At 47.4% G+C, this 14,937-nt stretch overlaps 1 protein-coding gene across 3 annotated transcripts in view; it reads right to left on the bottom strand.

Moving 5' to 3' along the window:
- LOC110126162 (ATP-binding cassette sub-family A member 9-like) overlaps nucleotides 1-14,937 on the bottom strand; it is a 61,817-nt gene that overhangs the window by 11,281 nt on the left and 35,599 nt on the right. For all 3 annotated transcript variants that reach the window (XM_020875641.2, XM_070480084.1, XM_070480083.1), the window contains exons 24-36: nucleotides 14,327-14,500; nucleotides 13,700-13,813; nucleotides 13,427-13,546; nucleotides 10,572-10,640; nucleotides 9,780-9,871; nucleotides 8,549-8,669; nucleotides 7,723-7,840; nucleotides 6,952-7,043; nucleotides 3,085-3,245; nucleotides 1,975-2,050; nucleotides 1,768-1,862; nucleotides 606-725; nucleotides 285-425 (exon numbers count right to left, since the gene is read on the bottom strand). In XM_020875641.2, coding sequence (XP_020731300.2) covers nucleotides 285-425; nucleotides 606-725; nucleotides 1,768-1,862; nucleotides 1,975-2,050; nucleotides 3,085-3,245; nucleotides 6,952-7,043; nucleotides 7,723-7,840; nucleotides 8,549-8,669; nucleotides 9,780-9,871; nucleotides 10,572-10,640; nucleotides 13,427-13,546; nucleotides 13,700-13,813; nucleotides 14,327-14,500 — 1,493 coding nt within the window. The remainder of the gene's footprint in view (nucleotides 1-284; nucleotides 426-605; nucleotides 726-1,767; nucleotides 1,863-1,974; nucleotides 2,051-3,084; nucleotides 3,246-6,951; nucleotides 7,044-7,722; nucleotides 7,841-8,548; nucleotides 8,670-9,779; nucleotides 9,872-10,571; nucleotides 10,641-13,426; nucleotides 13,547-13,699; nucleotides 13,814-14,326; nucleotides 14,501-14,937) is intronic.

Raw genomic sequence — 14,937 nt, 5'->3', positions numbered from 1 at the left:
CAATATATTAAATACATAAATAGGCCCTTGAGAATGAAAAGAAGAGAAAGAGGAAGAATGTTAATTCCCTTACAAGAATCAGCTTCCAAACCAGGACTTGGTTCTCTTATTTCCCTCCTGCACTATCCCTCGGAATTGGATGTCTCTCTACTTACTCAAGTCCTCATGATTCCCATATAGTTTAAAGGAAAACAAACATGAGCGAGAAGATGAAGCTTTTATATCTCGCCATCACAGAAGAACAGAGCAAAGAGCAAGATGAAACAGAATGAGCCGGCGTCGACCTCTCCTGCCGAGCAGCCCTGGGGAAGGTCCTCAGGACCTCGCAGTGCAGAGCCTCCAGCTGCGCCAGGCTCTTCAGCTTCATCTCCAGCAGGTAATCTCTGCCGAACTTGCTCTTCAGATGCTGGATGGAGCCGACGCACCTGGCGGTGAGAGGAGGGTCAGCCGGCAGGGGAAGCGAGGGGAAACCCACCGCTGGGGGCGCGGGGCCCTGGGACCAGGGCAGCCGGCCAGCCCAGCTCCACGCAGAGACCACGGTGTGGGGGGGATGCCCTCTCTCAGAGCGTGCCCGGGGACCCAGCATGGGCTTGGCCGGCACCCACCTCAGGCTCCCGGACACCATGACGGCCACACGGTCGCACACGGCCTCCGCCTCGGCCATGGAGTGGGTGGTCAGCAGGGCGCCCCTCGCCGCGTTTCTAACGGAGGCCCGGATCAGCTGCCTGAAGTGAGGCCACGGAAAATAAATGTCAGCTAGTGGGGAAGCTCCAGACGGTGTGAAGATGACGTGACGGCGTTTCCACTGGCACTTATGAAACAAATAGTGAATTCAGATTCACCCCTCAAGGACAGGAGGTTCGGAGGGAAACGGGTACAGAAAGAACCAAGAAAACAGGGCGTCTCATTCGGAGCAGGGCTTGGGCTGAATGGAGGGAGTGATGATAGGTACACGCTGGTCTACAAAGATGCTGTATTTCAATCCGATTTATGAGAAGGCAGTAGGAGGGAAGATGAGACCTTATGTAAAAGTGTGGTAACAATGACATATGCCCAAAAGCACAGAAATGACAGATTTCAGAAAATTCTTAGTGATTAGAGAATATATTGAGTATAATCTATAACAAATTTTTGAATCATTATATTGTACAACTGAAACTAATATTATACATCGATTATACTTCAATAAAAGAATTTTTAAATAAGATAAAATGAATATTTTGCATGTCAAAAAAGAGAAAACATTGGAATTTATTCTTCCTTCCATAAGAATTATGTATTGGGTGATGTTGCAAAAGATTTAAACTTAATAATAGATTGATCTGATTAAATATAAAAATGAGCCTTGAATACTTACTTGGAAGAGCTAAGATGAAAATGAAATTTTTAGAGTGAGGATTGAGTTCCAATTACCTTTTTCTCCTTAATAAAAACTGGATGTGATATGACATCAGGATTTTTTTCTTCATACTGTTTCTTTCTGGTAATGTGGCTATCTTTCCCTTTATAAACAATGATTTAATTTTTTTTTCTTTTGTTTTATTGCATCAAGAACATTTTTAGTGGGAAATTTCAGACTTCCAAATGACAACTGCAAAGCAGTTGCTTAGGTGCATTCATACAAGTGAGTCCAAGAGGAAGAAAATCTTTCAGCACACAAAATAATCACCAACTCTCGCCACTGGAGCTGACATAACCAGCAATGTTTTTGAGGGTCAGCTGTTATAGGTGATACATTCGCTCGGGGATGCTCCCCACGCCCCTCACCACATCCGCAGCTGCCCCTCGGGGTCCATCCCCGTGGTCGGCTCGTCCAAAAGCAGCACGGCCGGGCTCCCCAGGACACTCAGCGCGAAGCTCAGCTGCAACAGAGAGGAGCTGCGTCGGTGCTGGCCTGGGGGCGCTCGGGGCAGGGGGCACCCCCGGTACTGGCCTGGGGGCTCGCGGGGGGAGCCCGGCCCCGCCCCGCCCTACCTTTCTCTTCGCCCCTTCGGGTAAGGCCTTGGCGGGGAGCGCCATCTGGTCCTGCAGCTTCAGCGCGTCTGCCAGCCTGCGGGAAGCAGGGGGAGTCAGACCCACAGCAGCCTGCTCAGGGCGGGGGGATGCGCGGGGGAGAACCAGCAAGTCAGAACAGATGCTACGGCAGAGAGTTTAAATGAGGCTCAGAGTGATGCTAAAACTGAAACCACCTAGGGTGTTTTATGAACCCTTCTTGGCAGCCAGACTCATATTTGCAGTGACTTCTTTCTGTACTGAGAACAGTGAGTGTATCATCCTATATGATCCTGCAAAGGTCCTGCAGTCCCCCACTAGGGCAGACATCCAGAAAAGACGAAGACTCTAAATCTGAAACCATACATGCACCCCAGTGTTCACTGCGGCTCTATTTACAGTAGCCGGGACATGGAAACGACCTAAATGCCCATCAGTGGTCAACTGGTTTAAGAAGATGTGGTACACATAAGCCATGGAAGATTACTCAGCCACAAAGAAGAATGAAATATTGTCACTTTCAGCAATGTAGATAGAGCTAGAGAATATTATACACCGTGAAGTTAGTGTGAAGTAAGTCAGACAAAGGCAAATAGTATATGATGTCATTTATACATAGAATCTAAAAATATAATACAAATGATTCTATATAGAAAACAGAAATAGGGTCACAGACACAAGGAAAACCTTATGGTTACCAAAGGGGAAAGGGGAGAGGGGTGGGATAAGTTAGGACTTTGGGTTTAACAGACACAAACTACTAAACATAAAATAGATATGCAACAAGGATTTGTTGTATAAAATGGAGCTGTACTCAATACTTTGTAATAGCCTATGATGAAAAAGAATCTGAAAAAAAATATGACTGAATCACTTTGTTGTACACCTGAAACTAACACTGTATTGTAAGTCAACTGTACGTCAATTAAGAAATAGTAACGCATAGCCTTTTTCTCTCCAGGCCTAAAGCGGGTGAAAGCACTGAAGTGGGGTCCGGACGCTCAGCGAGCACGGAGCTGTCAGCACCGCCCGCCCCATTCTGTGTGACGGTGTCTCGGCCCCGGTGAGAGCAGGTGAGCCCCCCCAGCGCACCTGGCAATAGCGGCTGCGGCGTCCGCCCCCCGCAGCCCTTTCACGGCGGCCGACACTTCGAGGTGCTCCTTCGCCGTCAGGCTGGGCCACAGCGCGCTCTCCTGGGGACAGTACCCCAGGAACCCCAGGGGCGCCCCTCCGCTGCCCCCCGCAAGCAGCACCTGCGGAGACAAGGGCGTTCTCACATTCCCTCCAGCACCACGGGTGCCGGCGCCGGGGTTATTTCAGTGGTGTCCGTCCGTGCACGTGGTGCCCGAGTCCAGAAGCGAGTGGGTGGTCACCAGCTCTGGGGAAAGGACGACTGAAAGCGGGAAGGCAGACGCTCCACTCTCACAGGACAGACGATCACAGTTTGGACTGGGTTACCAAGTGCGTGAAAGAATTCAAGGTCGCTTATTTGGTCGTCCAACTGCTGCTGTTTAGTCGCTGAGTCGTGTCTGACTCTTTGCGACCCCACGGACTGGAGCCCTCCAGGCTCCTCTGTCCACGGAATTTCCCAGGCAAGAACACTGGAGTGGGCTGCCGTCCTCCTCCAGGGGATCTTCCCGACCCAGGGAGCCAACCCGAGTCTGTCTCCCGCACTGGCTGGCAGACTCTTTACTACTGAGCCACCTGGTCAGCCTGGCAGTCCAATGCTTGACCTCTTCATTTACTGATCCAAACATCCATAGGAAGAGGTATTTGCTGAAGATCCTGTTTTTCCAAAGTTACAATCGTTACAGTTATGGGACATTTTACAAGTATATCGTGAAGATTCAATAACCTACTTTTTTCCAGCCTTCCTGCCAGGGGACATCCGGCCCGTATGGAGACACTTGTGTTGTCCTGATTGAGAATCTAGTGGCTTGAGGCCAAGGATGCTGCTAAATATCCCTCCATGCACAGGGCAGCCCTCATAATAAGAATGATCTGGGCAGAATGACACTGGGGTCACACTATGGATCAACTAATGCGCCAACATGGAACAAAAAGCTTAAAAAAAACAGGGATGGACTTAGAAATGTCATGCTGAGTGAAGTAAGACAGAGGAGGAGAAATATCCTGTGACATTATGTGTAGAGTCTAAAAAGAAATGATACAAATGAACTTATTTAAAAACAGAAACCTCAGATATGCAGATGACACCACCCTTATGGCAGAAAGCGAAGAACTCAAGAGCCTCTTGATGAAAGTGAAAGAGGAGAGTGAAAAAATTGGCTTAAAGCTCAACATTCAGAAAACTAAGGTCATAGCATCCGGGCCCATCACTTCACAACAAATAGATGGGGAAACAGTGGAAACAGTGAGAGACGATGGAAACAGTGGAGACTATTTTTTTGGGCTCCAACACCACTGCAGATGGTGACTGCAGCCATGAAATTAAAAGACACTTGCTCCTTGGAAGAAAAGCTATGACCAATCTAGACAACATATTAAAAAGCAGAGACATTACTTGGCCAACAAAGGTCCGTCTAGTCAAGGCTATGGTTTTTCCAGTGGTCATGTATGGATGTGAGAGCTGGACCATAAAGCTGAGCCACGAAGATTGATGCTTTTGAACTGTGGTGTTGGAGAAGACTCTTGAGAGTCCCTTGGACTGCAAGGAGATCCAACCAGTCCATCCTAAAGGAGATCAGTCCTGGGTGTTCATTGGAAGGACTGACGCTGAAGCTGAAACTCCAACACTTTGGTCTTCTGAGGCAAAGAACTGACTCATTGGAAAAAGACCCTGATGCTGGGAAGGGCTGGGGGCAGGAGGAGAAGGGGACGACAGAGGATGAGATGGTTGGATGGCATCACCGACCTGATGGAAATGAGTCTGAGTAAACTCCGGGAGTTGGTGATGGACAGGGAGGCCTGGCGTGCTGCGATTCATGGGGTCGCAAACAGTCGGACACGACTGAGTGAATGCACTGAACTGATAAGCAGAAACAGACTCACAGATGCAGAAAAACACTTACGGTGGCCGGGGGATGGGATGGGGGCAGGGACAGTTAGGGAGGTTGGGATGGACATGTGCACACGGCTGTATTTAAAACGGGGTCCTCCTGAGCAGCACAGGGAACCCTGCTCAGGTTCTGAGGCAGCCTGGACGAGAGGGGAGTTTGGGGGAGCATGGACACAACATGTCTGTGTGTGGCTGAGTCCCTTTGCTGTCCACCTGAAACCATCACAACATTGTTAATGGGCAATGTGAAATAAAAAGGTATTTATTAAGTTCAAAAACAGAGAAGATAAACAACAAAAACAAGCATCCTACCCCCCCACCCCCTGCAAACCCCAACATGTTCCCAGGGGCCAAACCTGAGAAATCCTGAACTAAGGTAAATGGAAACCTCTCAGCACTAGTCTGGCACATAGGAATCAATAAACACATGCATTTATTTTTTTTATGAGCCAGATACTGTGCCATACAATAATAATAATAACAGGTATGTGTACCAGTGCTTACATTTTCTGTGTTTCAAATTATTTTGACCTCAGAGAAACCCAGCCCGACTGGGGCGTTAGCTGGATAGTCGTGTTTCACACATGAGGAAACAAACAAGCGTCGTCTGTTACACTCATGCAGGAGGCCGTCCGAGGTAGAGCTGGGAGTGGGAACTGGGGCCTGCCCTTGGACTGCAAGCCCACGACCGTGGGACTGTCTCGTCTCTGCCCAGGACAGAGGAGGAGAGCCCTCGCTAACCTGGCCTCACAGAGCTTTCAGTCTAGACAGAGAAACGGAGGTGGATCGCCACGCCTGCTGACCGCTTTCAGGGCAGTAACGCTGTCAGCCCCGAGGGTCACTGGGAGAGGCCTCTGGGGACGTGGATTTTAAGTGACGAGACCGAGATGAGCAGACACACGAGGAGCCGAGGGCAGAGCCCCCCAGCCCCCAGGAGAGCACGCCCGAAGGCCTCACAGTGGGAAGACCACCGGAGGCTGGTGGGAGCCAGTGCCATCACCGGAGCCCAGATGCTGCAGGGCCTTTTGCGGCCACTGCGAAGGTTCTAGACGCACTCCAGCTGCGGGGTTATAAGCAGGGTAATGGCATGAACGCTTCTGCAATTTTTTAAGGACCACTCTGGCTGCCATGGAGTGAGAGGGGAAGGGAAGCCAAGAGCGCCATCAGCTTCTCCTGGTGAGCACGCCCTCTGGCCTTCAGCTTCTGACCAGTGTCAATAGCATCTCCCTTCAAATGTCCATACCGCGGGATTTCCCTGGTGGCCCTTCGGCTGAGACTCTGTGCTCCTAACGCGGGGGCCCAGGTCAGTCCCTGAACCTGGGATTGAGCCCTATAACTTCAGGTTCAGTCCCTGAATCCCAGTTCAATGCTGCAATTAAGACCCATTGCAGCTAAACAAATGCATATTAAAAAAAAAAATGAAAAAGACAAAATTGCAATACTTCAATCCTCTGTCCATCACTTTACACAACTTGGCCCCGACATAGTACCCAATTGCATTCATATACTATTGTGGTTTTTTGCTTTGGAATTTGGACAATTTTTTCACGAATTTAAGATTTCTATTTTCTGAATAAATCCTGGATCTTGGCAGTTCAATTAAACAAGTTCTCAGGATACATAACTAAAAAAAAAAAAAAAAAGACTTTTGACCATGGACAAAGCTAATGTTTAGCTTTACTTTTCCAAATGTTTCCCATGAATGTGTCTACTTTTTCACTCAGTAAAAGGCATAGTATAGATAACACATAGGCTTCAGTGCCTAACTATTTTTGGAATTAAGGGGAGACATTTTTCATTAATCCTCTTCATTCAATGCATAAATCACATTGATTAATAAGAAAGGACCAGATATATATTTTTAAGATTGGCATCTATGGTCATTGGAAAATATTTCTTCTAGGCAGCATTGATAAGGATATTTCCATGTGTTTACTGACCTGCCCTGAGGTTGGTCTCGTCTCTCCAGTTATCATCTTGATGGTTGTGCTTTTACCTGCTCCGTTGTGTCCCAAGAGCCCTAAAACTTCACCTGAAAGAAACAGGTACATTCAGAATTATACCTGCAAATCATTATAATAAAAGTAACACAAATACTGTTTCATGGTTCACCGTGTGTCAAACTATAGGCATTAGTTCACTTATTCTTCACACTCACACCTGAGTGTTGTCACTAGCTTCATTTTGCAGGCAAGGAAACGGAGATGCAAAGAAAATGAAGAACAAAATGATGAAGGTCTTGCAGCCAATCTGAGGTTGAGCTGGAATCTGAAGTGCATTTTTTTTTTTTTTTTTTGCATTTAACCAACACACTACAAAACATGCTATTTGTGAGAATGGATGCACTGTGGTACCCCAGGAGGTTCCTTCCTGGGAACTAATCCCTGTTGTGAAATTAATTATATTACTTAAAAAATAAGCCCATCTTTCTTAATAGAAGGACCACCTCCTTTTTGGTCATTGTTCTTATCGTTCCTCTTTTTCGTGTGTCTGTTTGAATTGAACAGAACAGTCTTCCTACGCAAAGAAAACACCATTGTAATTACAGCTGAGATTTTCCACAGGCTGGCTTGGCCGAGGCCTGTGGAGGAGGGCTGGCTGCCCTCCGGGTTCATCTGCAGACACCCCGGATTCAGACCCTCCCAGGCCCTTCAGGAGACCTCACGGCCACGAGTCAAGACGGCTCTGCCAGCATAGTGACTGGTTCCCACCTTTTTTCACGCAGAAAGAGACATTTCTTGTGGCTACTTTCTTCTTCCCCTTGGCAAAACAATTTTTCTTTCTGCCTGCATATTCCTTCCGCAGACAGCTGGCCACGATGACAGGTTTCTGGAAAAGCAAGGAAGTCCGATGGGGCTTCATTTTCACCGTGAAACGAGCGCGTGTCCCCTCCTCTCTGGGTCCAGATCTCTCCTGCTCAATACCATGAGTCAGACCAGCCCTTCCCCCTAGAAACTGCCATTTTCCCGGCAAACTCCCCCAGTCTAATACATTCCTTCAGGGAAGAGACGTCTGTACTGTATCATATGATTCCTGCTTGCTCTTCCTCTGTAAACTGGAATAGAAACATCCACCCAACCAGTAGGTCTGTGAAGATGTGTGTTCACGTACACACACGCATAGGCACACAAACACACACACAGGCACACGGATACATCCAGGCACACAAATATACACACAGACCAAGCAGACACAGCCGGGCACACAAAGACATACACAGCTCAGATGAACTCTCCCCCCTGAACTGCTTGCAGCAAATTTTGCTCCGTTTAGAAAATTTAAAAGTCTCACTTTGGTTTTGTGACGACTAGCTTTATTTGCCAAAACTATGACTCTGAAAAAGGAATGGACAAGTCAGTGTGTGTGTGTTTCCTTGGTTCTCTCATCTCTGTGGGCACTGCATAGTCACAGAAGTCAAATGATGGGCTCCACGTGTAAGAACTAAAGAACCTCAAGTGTCTTCGGAAAAGTAAGACTGCACGCTGCCCCCTTGCCCGGACAGAGTCAAGGGTCTGATGCGCGATTTCACGACTCTACCTCCTCCGAGTCCGGGGCGGCCACGGCGTCCGCTGTTCTGCTTCTTTCCATCTGGACGTCTTCATCCTCTCCTTCGGGTTTCTCTGGGTTTGGAAAGACAGCACTGCTCCTTGGGGAAATTCTAAAAGCAAAACAGTGCGAATCTAACAGGTTTCCAGCTGAAAAACGTGTACCCAAAATGGTGAATTTTGTATGTACTGTGATCAATCATTTGGACGGATTGAGTAGCTGCGGGGCTTCCCTTGTGGCTCAGCTGGTAGAGAATCCACAGCAGAAGCTCTAAGTTTCTAGTCGACACCGTTCTCCTTTCAAATAGCCTCAATCCCATCAGTGATGCTACTTTCATATCATCCTGGCTTTTTGCCTGAGCATAATACTCATTATTGGTCATGACTTCTTTTTAAATAATAAACTGGTACACACTTCCCTGGAAAAGGATTTTGAGGCAGGGTTGCATGTGAAAGGAACCCAGGAACTGTAACTTTAGCACAGACATTTCAGAATTCTGAAGGCTTTGTTGCAACAGTGGACCAAAATGCTTATAATCAGAGGCATGACCCGTGTGTCAGAATTACTCTTTTCCGACTGCTACCAACGGAATTCCCTCCTGCATCGTCCCAAACCACTGGTTACGGCTGCTGCCTGTCTCTCTCTCAGACTTCTGCCGACAGCCGACGTCCTAAAGCAGAGCTGTCATCCCACCCCTCTCCTGCTCGGCTCGCATAAGCTGGACTTGAGCTTGATTCCTGTTCTGAGTAAGGCAAGGTTTTCAAAGCACATCTGTCTTCACTTTTCATTGTGTAACTTTCAAAACCCTTCCTAAGCTTCTCTACCCAAGACCCTCCAGTACTGAGCTTCAGTTTAATTTTTCATGATCCTGCAACACATGCCTCCAAGTTTGTTCCAGCTGCCTTTTCAAATCTACAGGAAGGCGGTGTTTATTCCAACTTTCATCCTTTCACTCAGCTACCCATCCTTCCTGGATGCCTATACTTATCCAGCTGCTTACATAGACGTGCCCAGGAGTTGGTGACAGACAGGGAAGCCTGGTGTGCTGCAGTCCATGGGGTCACGAAGGTCAGACACAACTGAGCGAGTGAGCAACAAGTCTACACAGTCCCTTCAAAACAATTCTACACAGACTTTTTATGCAATTAATTGGACATATTAAAATGTCTTTAAACAGTGAGTATTAAAATAAGACATGAAATATTATTTGAATTTTCTTAACCTGAACACAGGATCCTTTCTCATTGATTTCTTCCTGAATTTCATCTCCAGACATCTTAAGATAAAGAGGAAAATGAAGAAATGAAGATAAGGCTGGGGAGAAAAAGAAAATCACAGTTAGCATCAATATAAAAGCAACTTCCATATTGGAACTGATTTAAGGAGTTTGATCATGTACAAGGTTGTTAAGGATTTGGTAACATTTTCACAAGATTAAAAGGCAATATATTTAACATTTGGAGAAGCTCTCCCAGTTTGTGTTACTGTATATAAGAGAAATCATGATAGAAATAGTCGTAAGCTGGGCTTCCCCGGTGACTCAGTGGTGAAGAATCTGCTGGCCAGTGCGGGGGACACGGATCGATCCCTGATTTGGGAAGATCCCACGGGCTGCAGGGCGATTGAGCCCAGGAGCCACAGCTACTGAGTCCTGCGCCCCGAGCCCGTGCCCCCCCACAGGAGAAGCCGGCGCAGTGAGGGGCCCACGCGGCCCAGCCAGAGCGTGGCCCAGCTCTCTGCAGCCAGAGAGAGCCCATGCAGGCTTCTCTGTTTGTTTTTAAATAAATAAAATCATTTAAAAAAAAGAAATAGTAATGAGTTGATACTAGCACTACCCACACCATTGGGAGTTCGGGCTTCCCACTCAGTGTCAGATGATGAGTGTCAACTAGTGGTCAGGTGCCGGAAGTGAGGAATTAAAACTGAAGTGTCCGAATTAAAACTGTGCCTTTAACACAGAGCATGCAAAGCTGTCCCCTCAGGCAAGAACATTTAAATGAAAGCGTCTTCTTACAATTAGTACTGTCAGAAATGCCACCTGCTGTTCAGAAGGCCCCAGGTAATCCACAGAGTCAGGAGAAATCTGTGAAAGGAGGAAAAAGGGGTATTTAGATGCACCTCGATCTGTGTGTGAATCTCTTCCCACGAAGAATGATGCCCATTAAGTGACTCGCCTGCATTCTAGTGAGTTGTCTTCTGCATCAGGTTAAGAGTCAGCTCCTAACCATGCGCCCTCCTTGCTTCCAAGGTCACTTGGCGACCTACCTGCTAACCTGAGTTTGGCTGTAGCTCAGATACATCTGTGCACGAGTGAGCAGGACTGCCCTGCTGGTGGAAACCTGGGTGCTGCTGGTGGGACCCACTGAAGCCAAGGGCAAGACCTGCCTGGAGACACCCCCCACCCCCCAACTGCCTTTCTCTTCACACCTCTGCCCGGGAACCATCACCTGCTCCCCCTGCTCTGGAGAGCACCTGTGACCGACCCTCAGCCAGAGGACAAAGTTCTTCACCGGGGTTCCACCTGCACATACTCAAAGGTGTGGTTTTCATCAGCACTATTTAAAAGGCCTCCCAACTCTTTTGTGAATGAAGGGCACAGGACCTGTTTTGTTTCTCAAGTTGTATTTCCCAAGACTTCTTTTCTGAGCATCTTTAATCCGATGTAGGAAATGGCAACCCACTCCAGTATCCTTGCCTGGAAAATCCCATGGACAGAGGAGCCTGGTGGGCTGCAGTCCATGGGGTTGCAAAGAATTGGGCACGACTGAGCGACTAACAGACCAGACAGAGTAAACCTCTAACCAGCACAGCCATCCACCATCTAAGACAATTGTTTTCCTATCGGATGACCTGCCAGGATCCTGACGTCATCTTGCTCACATCCAAGGACTGTATCATATCCAAAGTCGACTTCAGGCTCCCTGGTCTTTGCCCTGTCTGCCACTGATTTTATTCCGAGCATCCTTTCTCTATAATTTGGAGTTGGTGACACTCCACCCACCACTCCTCTGTCCACAGACCCCCTCGTCTCCTCCCCTTCCTCATTCCCGAGCTTAGACACCTCGGTCCATTGTCATGACCCCTCTTTACACAGAAACTCTGTCCCTGACCCTTTGCTTCATCAACTCATCTGGCAAAACCCTAACCCTGGTCAAAGCTGACTCTCCGCTTCTCCTGAGTTACACAAGAGAAGCAGAGGAGATGACAGAAACTTAACTCTGCTGACTTCACTTGGGAAGTGGGGTGGGGGGTGGTCCTCTAGCACTGTGTCCATTCTGCTGACCTGCCCTCTGAAATAATTTTTCACATCTTTTCTTCCGCCCTCAAGGTCCCAAGACCTCCCTTCACTTCACTCAGATGATAATTTACCCTTTCTCCCTAAGAAAGGAAAATATTTCAGTTTCCATATGCTCTGGGCATGACCTTTTTCCCCTGTGGCATCTTTTTTAAAAATTGGACAGGGCAAAGGTCAGTATAATCTCTTTACAATGGTGTGTTGGTTTCTGCAGTCCAATGGAGTGAGTCAGCTGTACGGATATGCACGCATCCCCTCCCTCTTGATGTGCCCCCTCCTCATCGCACCCCCCGGGTCATCACGGAGCCCTGAGCCGGCCTCCCTGCACTCCACAGCAGCTTCCTGCTGGCCCTCTGTCCTACACGAGGTGGCATGTCTGTGTCAATGCCACTCTCAATTCGCCCCACCCTTCTCTCCCCACCACCGCCCCCCCCAGTCCACAAGTCCATCTTCTCCATCTGCATCTGGAATCTTCCAGCTTTAGTGACGGGACCCCCTCCCACCCCCTGCGGCTTGGGCTCTGTATGCCATGTTCTCCCAGATCTTCAAGGACTCGGCTTCCAAGGTACTCCATCTTTCATCTAAAATTTCTGTCACAGCAGCACAGTATCTCCCTCCTTAAACCTGAATCTGCGCTCACTCACCCACCCTTCCATCTCGCTGGTACCCTTTTCAGCAAGGCTCTTAGAACCACCTCACGAGCTCTTCACTCTACATTCTGTACTAAGCTCGCTCTTTCTGAGCTTTTGTGTCCACGCTTCCACTGAAACCTGTCTTGTGAACATCGCCAGGGACTCTAATGTGGTCCAGCCCAGCAGTTTCTTCTCAGTTGTCATCTTTCTAGACCACTCATTAGATGAATCCCTCCATCCTTCGTGAAACATGCTTTGGTGCCATCTGACTCACATCCTTAGTTACTGATACCCTGAGTGTTCGGGGGCGTGGGGGGCGGGTTTCAGAGATGAGATTCTGGTGCACAAATATCCTCCTTTTTTCTTCCTCCCTCACAGGCTTCTTCTTAAAGTGGTTCGTGGAGTCCTCTTCTTCCCAATCTCTGTAGTTCAAAGCGAAATGCTTCGTCTTCTTTTCAGTCTAACAACGCTTACTCTGTAGATATACCAGCTCGTCCTGTGGCTTTAAACACACTCCTAAGCATGTGAATCTCAGGGGTTCAGCTTTAGTTTTGAGCTCACACACTGAACTTCAGGCTCCTGTGTCAAGTGACCACTTGCCGTTTCCCACCGCATGTCTTAGGAACCTTAAACCTCGTGTGTCCGGAATGAGCAGAAAAAGGGCGTCTCTGCCACCTCCCAGGAGGTCCTTCGCCCCCATTGTGAGGGCGGCCAAGAGAACGGTAAAACCCTACCCTGCGCCTTTGCCTCTGCCCTGGGTAAAGCGTGGCGGGGCTTCCTCCAGAAGGAGACGGCGACCCTCGCCTGTGGGCAGTGAGTGATCTTCTGAAGGCAGGCATCAAACCTGCCCGGCTGAGGGCTCCACTTACGTTGTATCACATCCAAGGTTTTCTCCAAAGGCAGCACTTTTCATGATCCCAGAACAGACGTGAAATTACTCACCTCAGAAAAAATGAGTAGAACGCCAATTAGCGTGAAGGGTGGTATCAATATGGTGCAGAGAAACAGCCCTAGAAATGCGTGTTCGTTCAGATAATTAGCAACAATGGAGAAGAGGGTGACCTAAAATAAAAAGAGCATAGTTTCATCAAAGTATAACATTCTGAAAGCAATATTGATTTACCACCACGCTTACTACAAAGATTAAAATATATATTCTCAGAATTATTAAAAATAGTTTAAAAATAAAATAATGTGCACCATATGCATACTTACAATTAAGAAGAAAAATGACCAAATGCCACTATTTTTCCTCCCATGGCGAAAAATGAATGAAATCACATATGTCAAGAAAACAAGAGATGAGACATAGCCAATTATACACAGGGTCTGAAAATAGAAATATTACAGTCACCTAAGGTAAATGCTATCTAAAGACAAATTCATATTTAAACTCTTGGACAGCAAGGAGATCAAACCAGTCAATCCTAAAGGAAATCAACCCTGAATATTCACTGGAAGGACTGACGCTGGAGCTCCAATACTTGGGCCACCTGATATGAAGAGCCGACTCATTGGAAAAGACCCTGATGCTGGGAAAGATTGAGGGCAGGAGGAGAAGGGGACGACAGAGGATGAGATGGTTGGATGGCATGACTGACTCGATGGACATGAATATAAGCAAACTCCTGGAGGTGGTGAAGGACAGGGAAGCCTGGCGTGCTGCAGTCCATGGGGTTGCAAAGAGGTGGTCACGACTTAGGGACTGAACAACTTAAATTCAACTTTGCAGAGCTAAGTTATAACAAACATGATGTGAAGTTCTTTGGTTTAAGATGAATCATGTAATTGCATTTATGAAAAGTAGTCTAAGAAAGCCATTTGATAACTTTTGCCACTTACCTGAACTGCCAGGTTTTGAATGATAAACTCAAACTCGTCTGGGCTAAAAACGTAATCCATTATTTGCATTAGAAGGAGGATCAAAAGGTACAGGGGAACGTCCACCAGTGCCTGCCCAAACCAGTAAGCGGAAGGGTAGAGGCCTGAAATCCGCAGCTGGAAGTAAACTTTTTTCTGATAAAGAAGCAAAAGAATCATCAAAAGTTTTTGAATAGTTCAGGCTTGAGAAATTGCAAATATGCAGCACAAAAGCATTCATTTCCCCTATGTCTCTTTTATATATTATGCTAATTTAGTGAACGACACTGTGACTTGCCCTGGTCCTATTTCAGGGGCATTGATAATGCTGTATGCCACGCTATCTCCAGGAAGAAGGGGTCTACACAGCATTGCCGAGGTGAGAAGATTCTTGTTCTTTTCTTGTCAAAGCTACTGATGCCTCTGATGCTATGGAGCCTTGCAAGCTGCACAGAGTTTCAAGAGAAGGAGGTGCACAATTTCCTGGAAGATTCTTAAGTTTTATGCTGAATGTAAACAGCACACTTATAATTGGCATCTTGCTTTGTTTCTCAGGGGAGAAATTGCTAAAGAGAAGGATAGCTTAAGAGCAG

The sequence above is a fragment of the Odocoileus virginianus genome, chromosome 17 (genome assembly GCF_023699985.2).
Source record: "Odocoileus virginianus isolate 20LAN1187 ecotype Illinois chromosome 17, Ovbor_1.2, whole genome shotgun sequence".
Classification (NCBI taxonomy): domain Eukaryota; kingdom Metazoa; phylum Chordata; class Mammalia; order Artiodactyla; family Cervidae; genus Odocoileus; species Odocoileus virginianus.
Note: the sequence above shows the minus strand (reverse complement) of the source record. Positions and strands in the feature narration are given on the sequence as shown.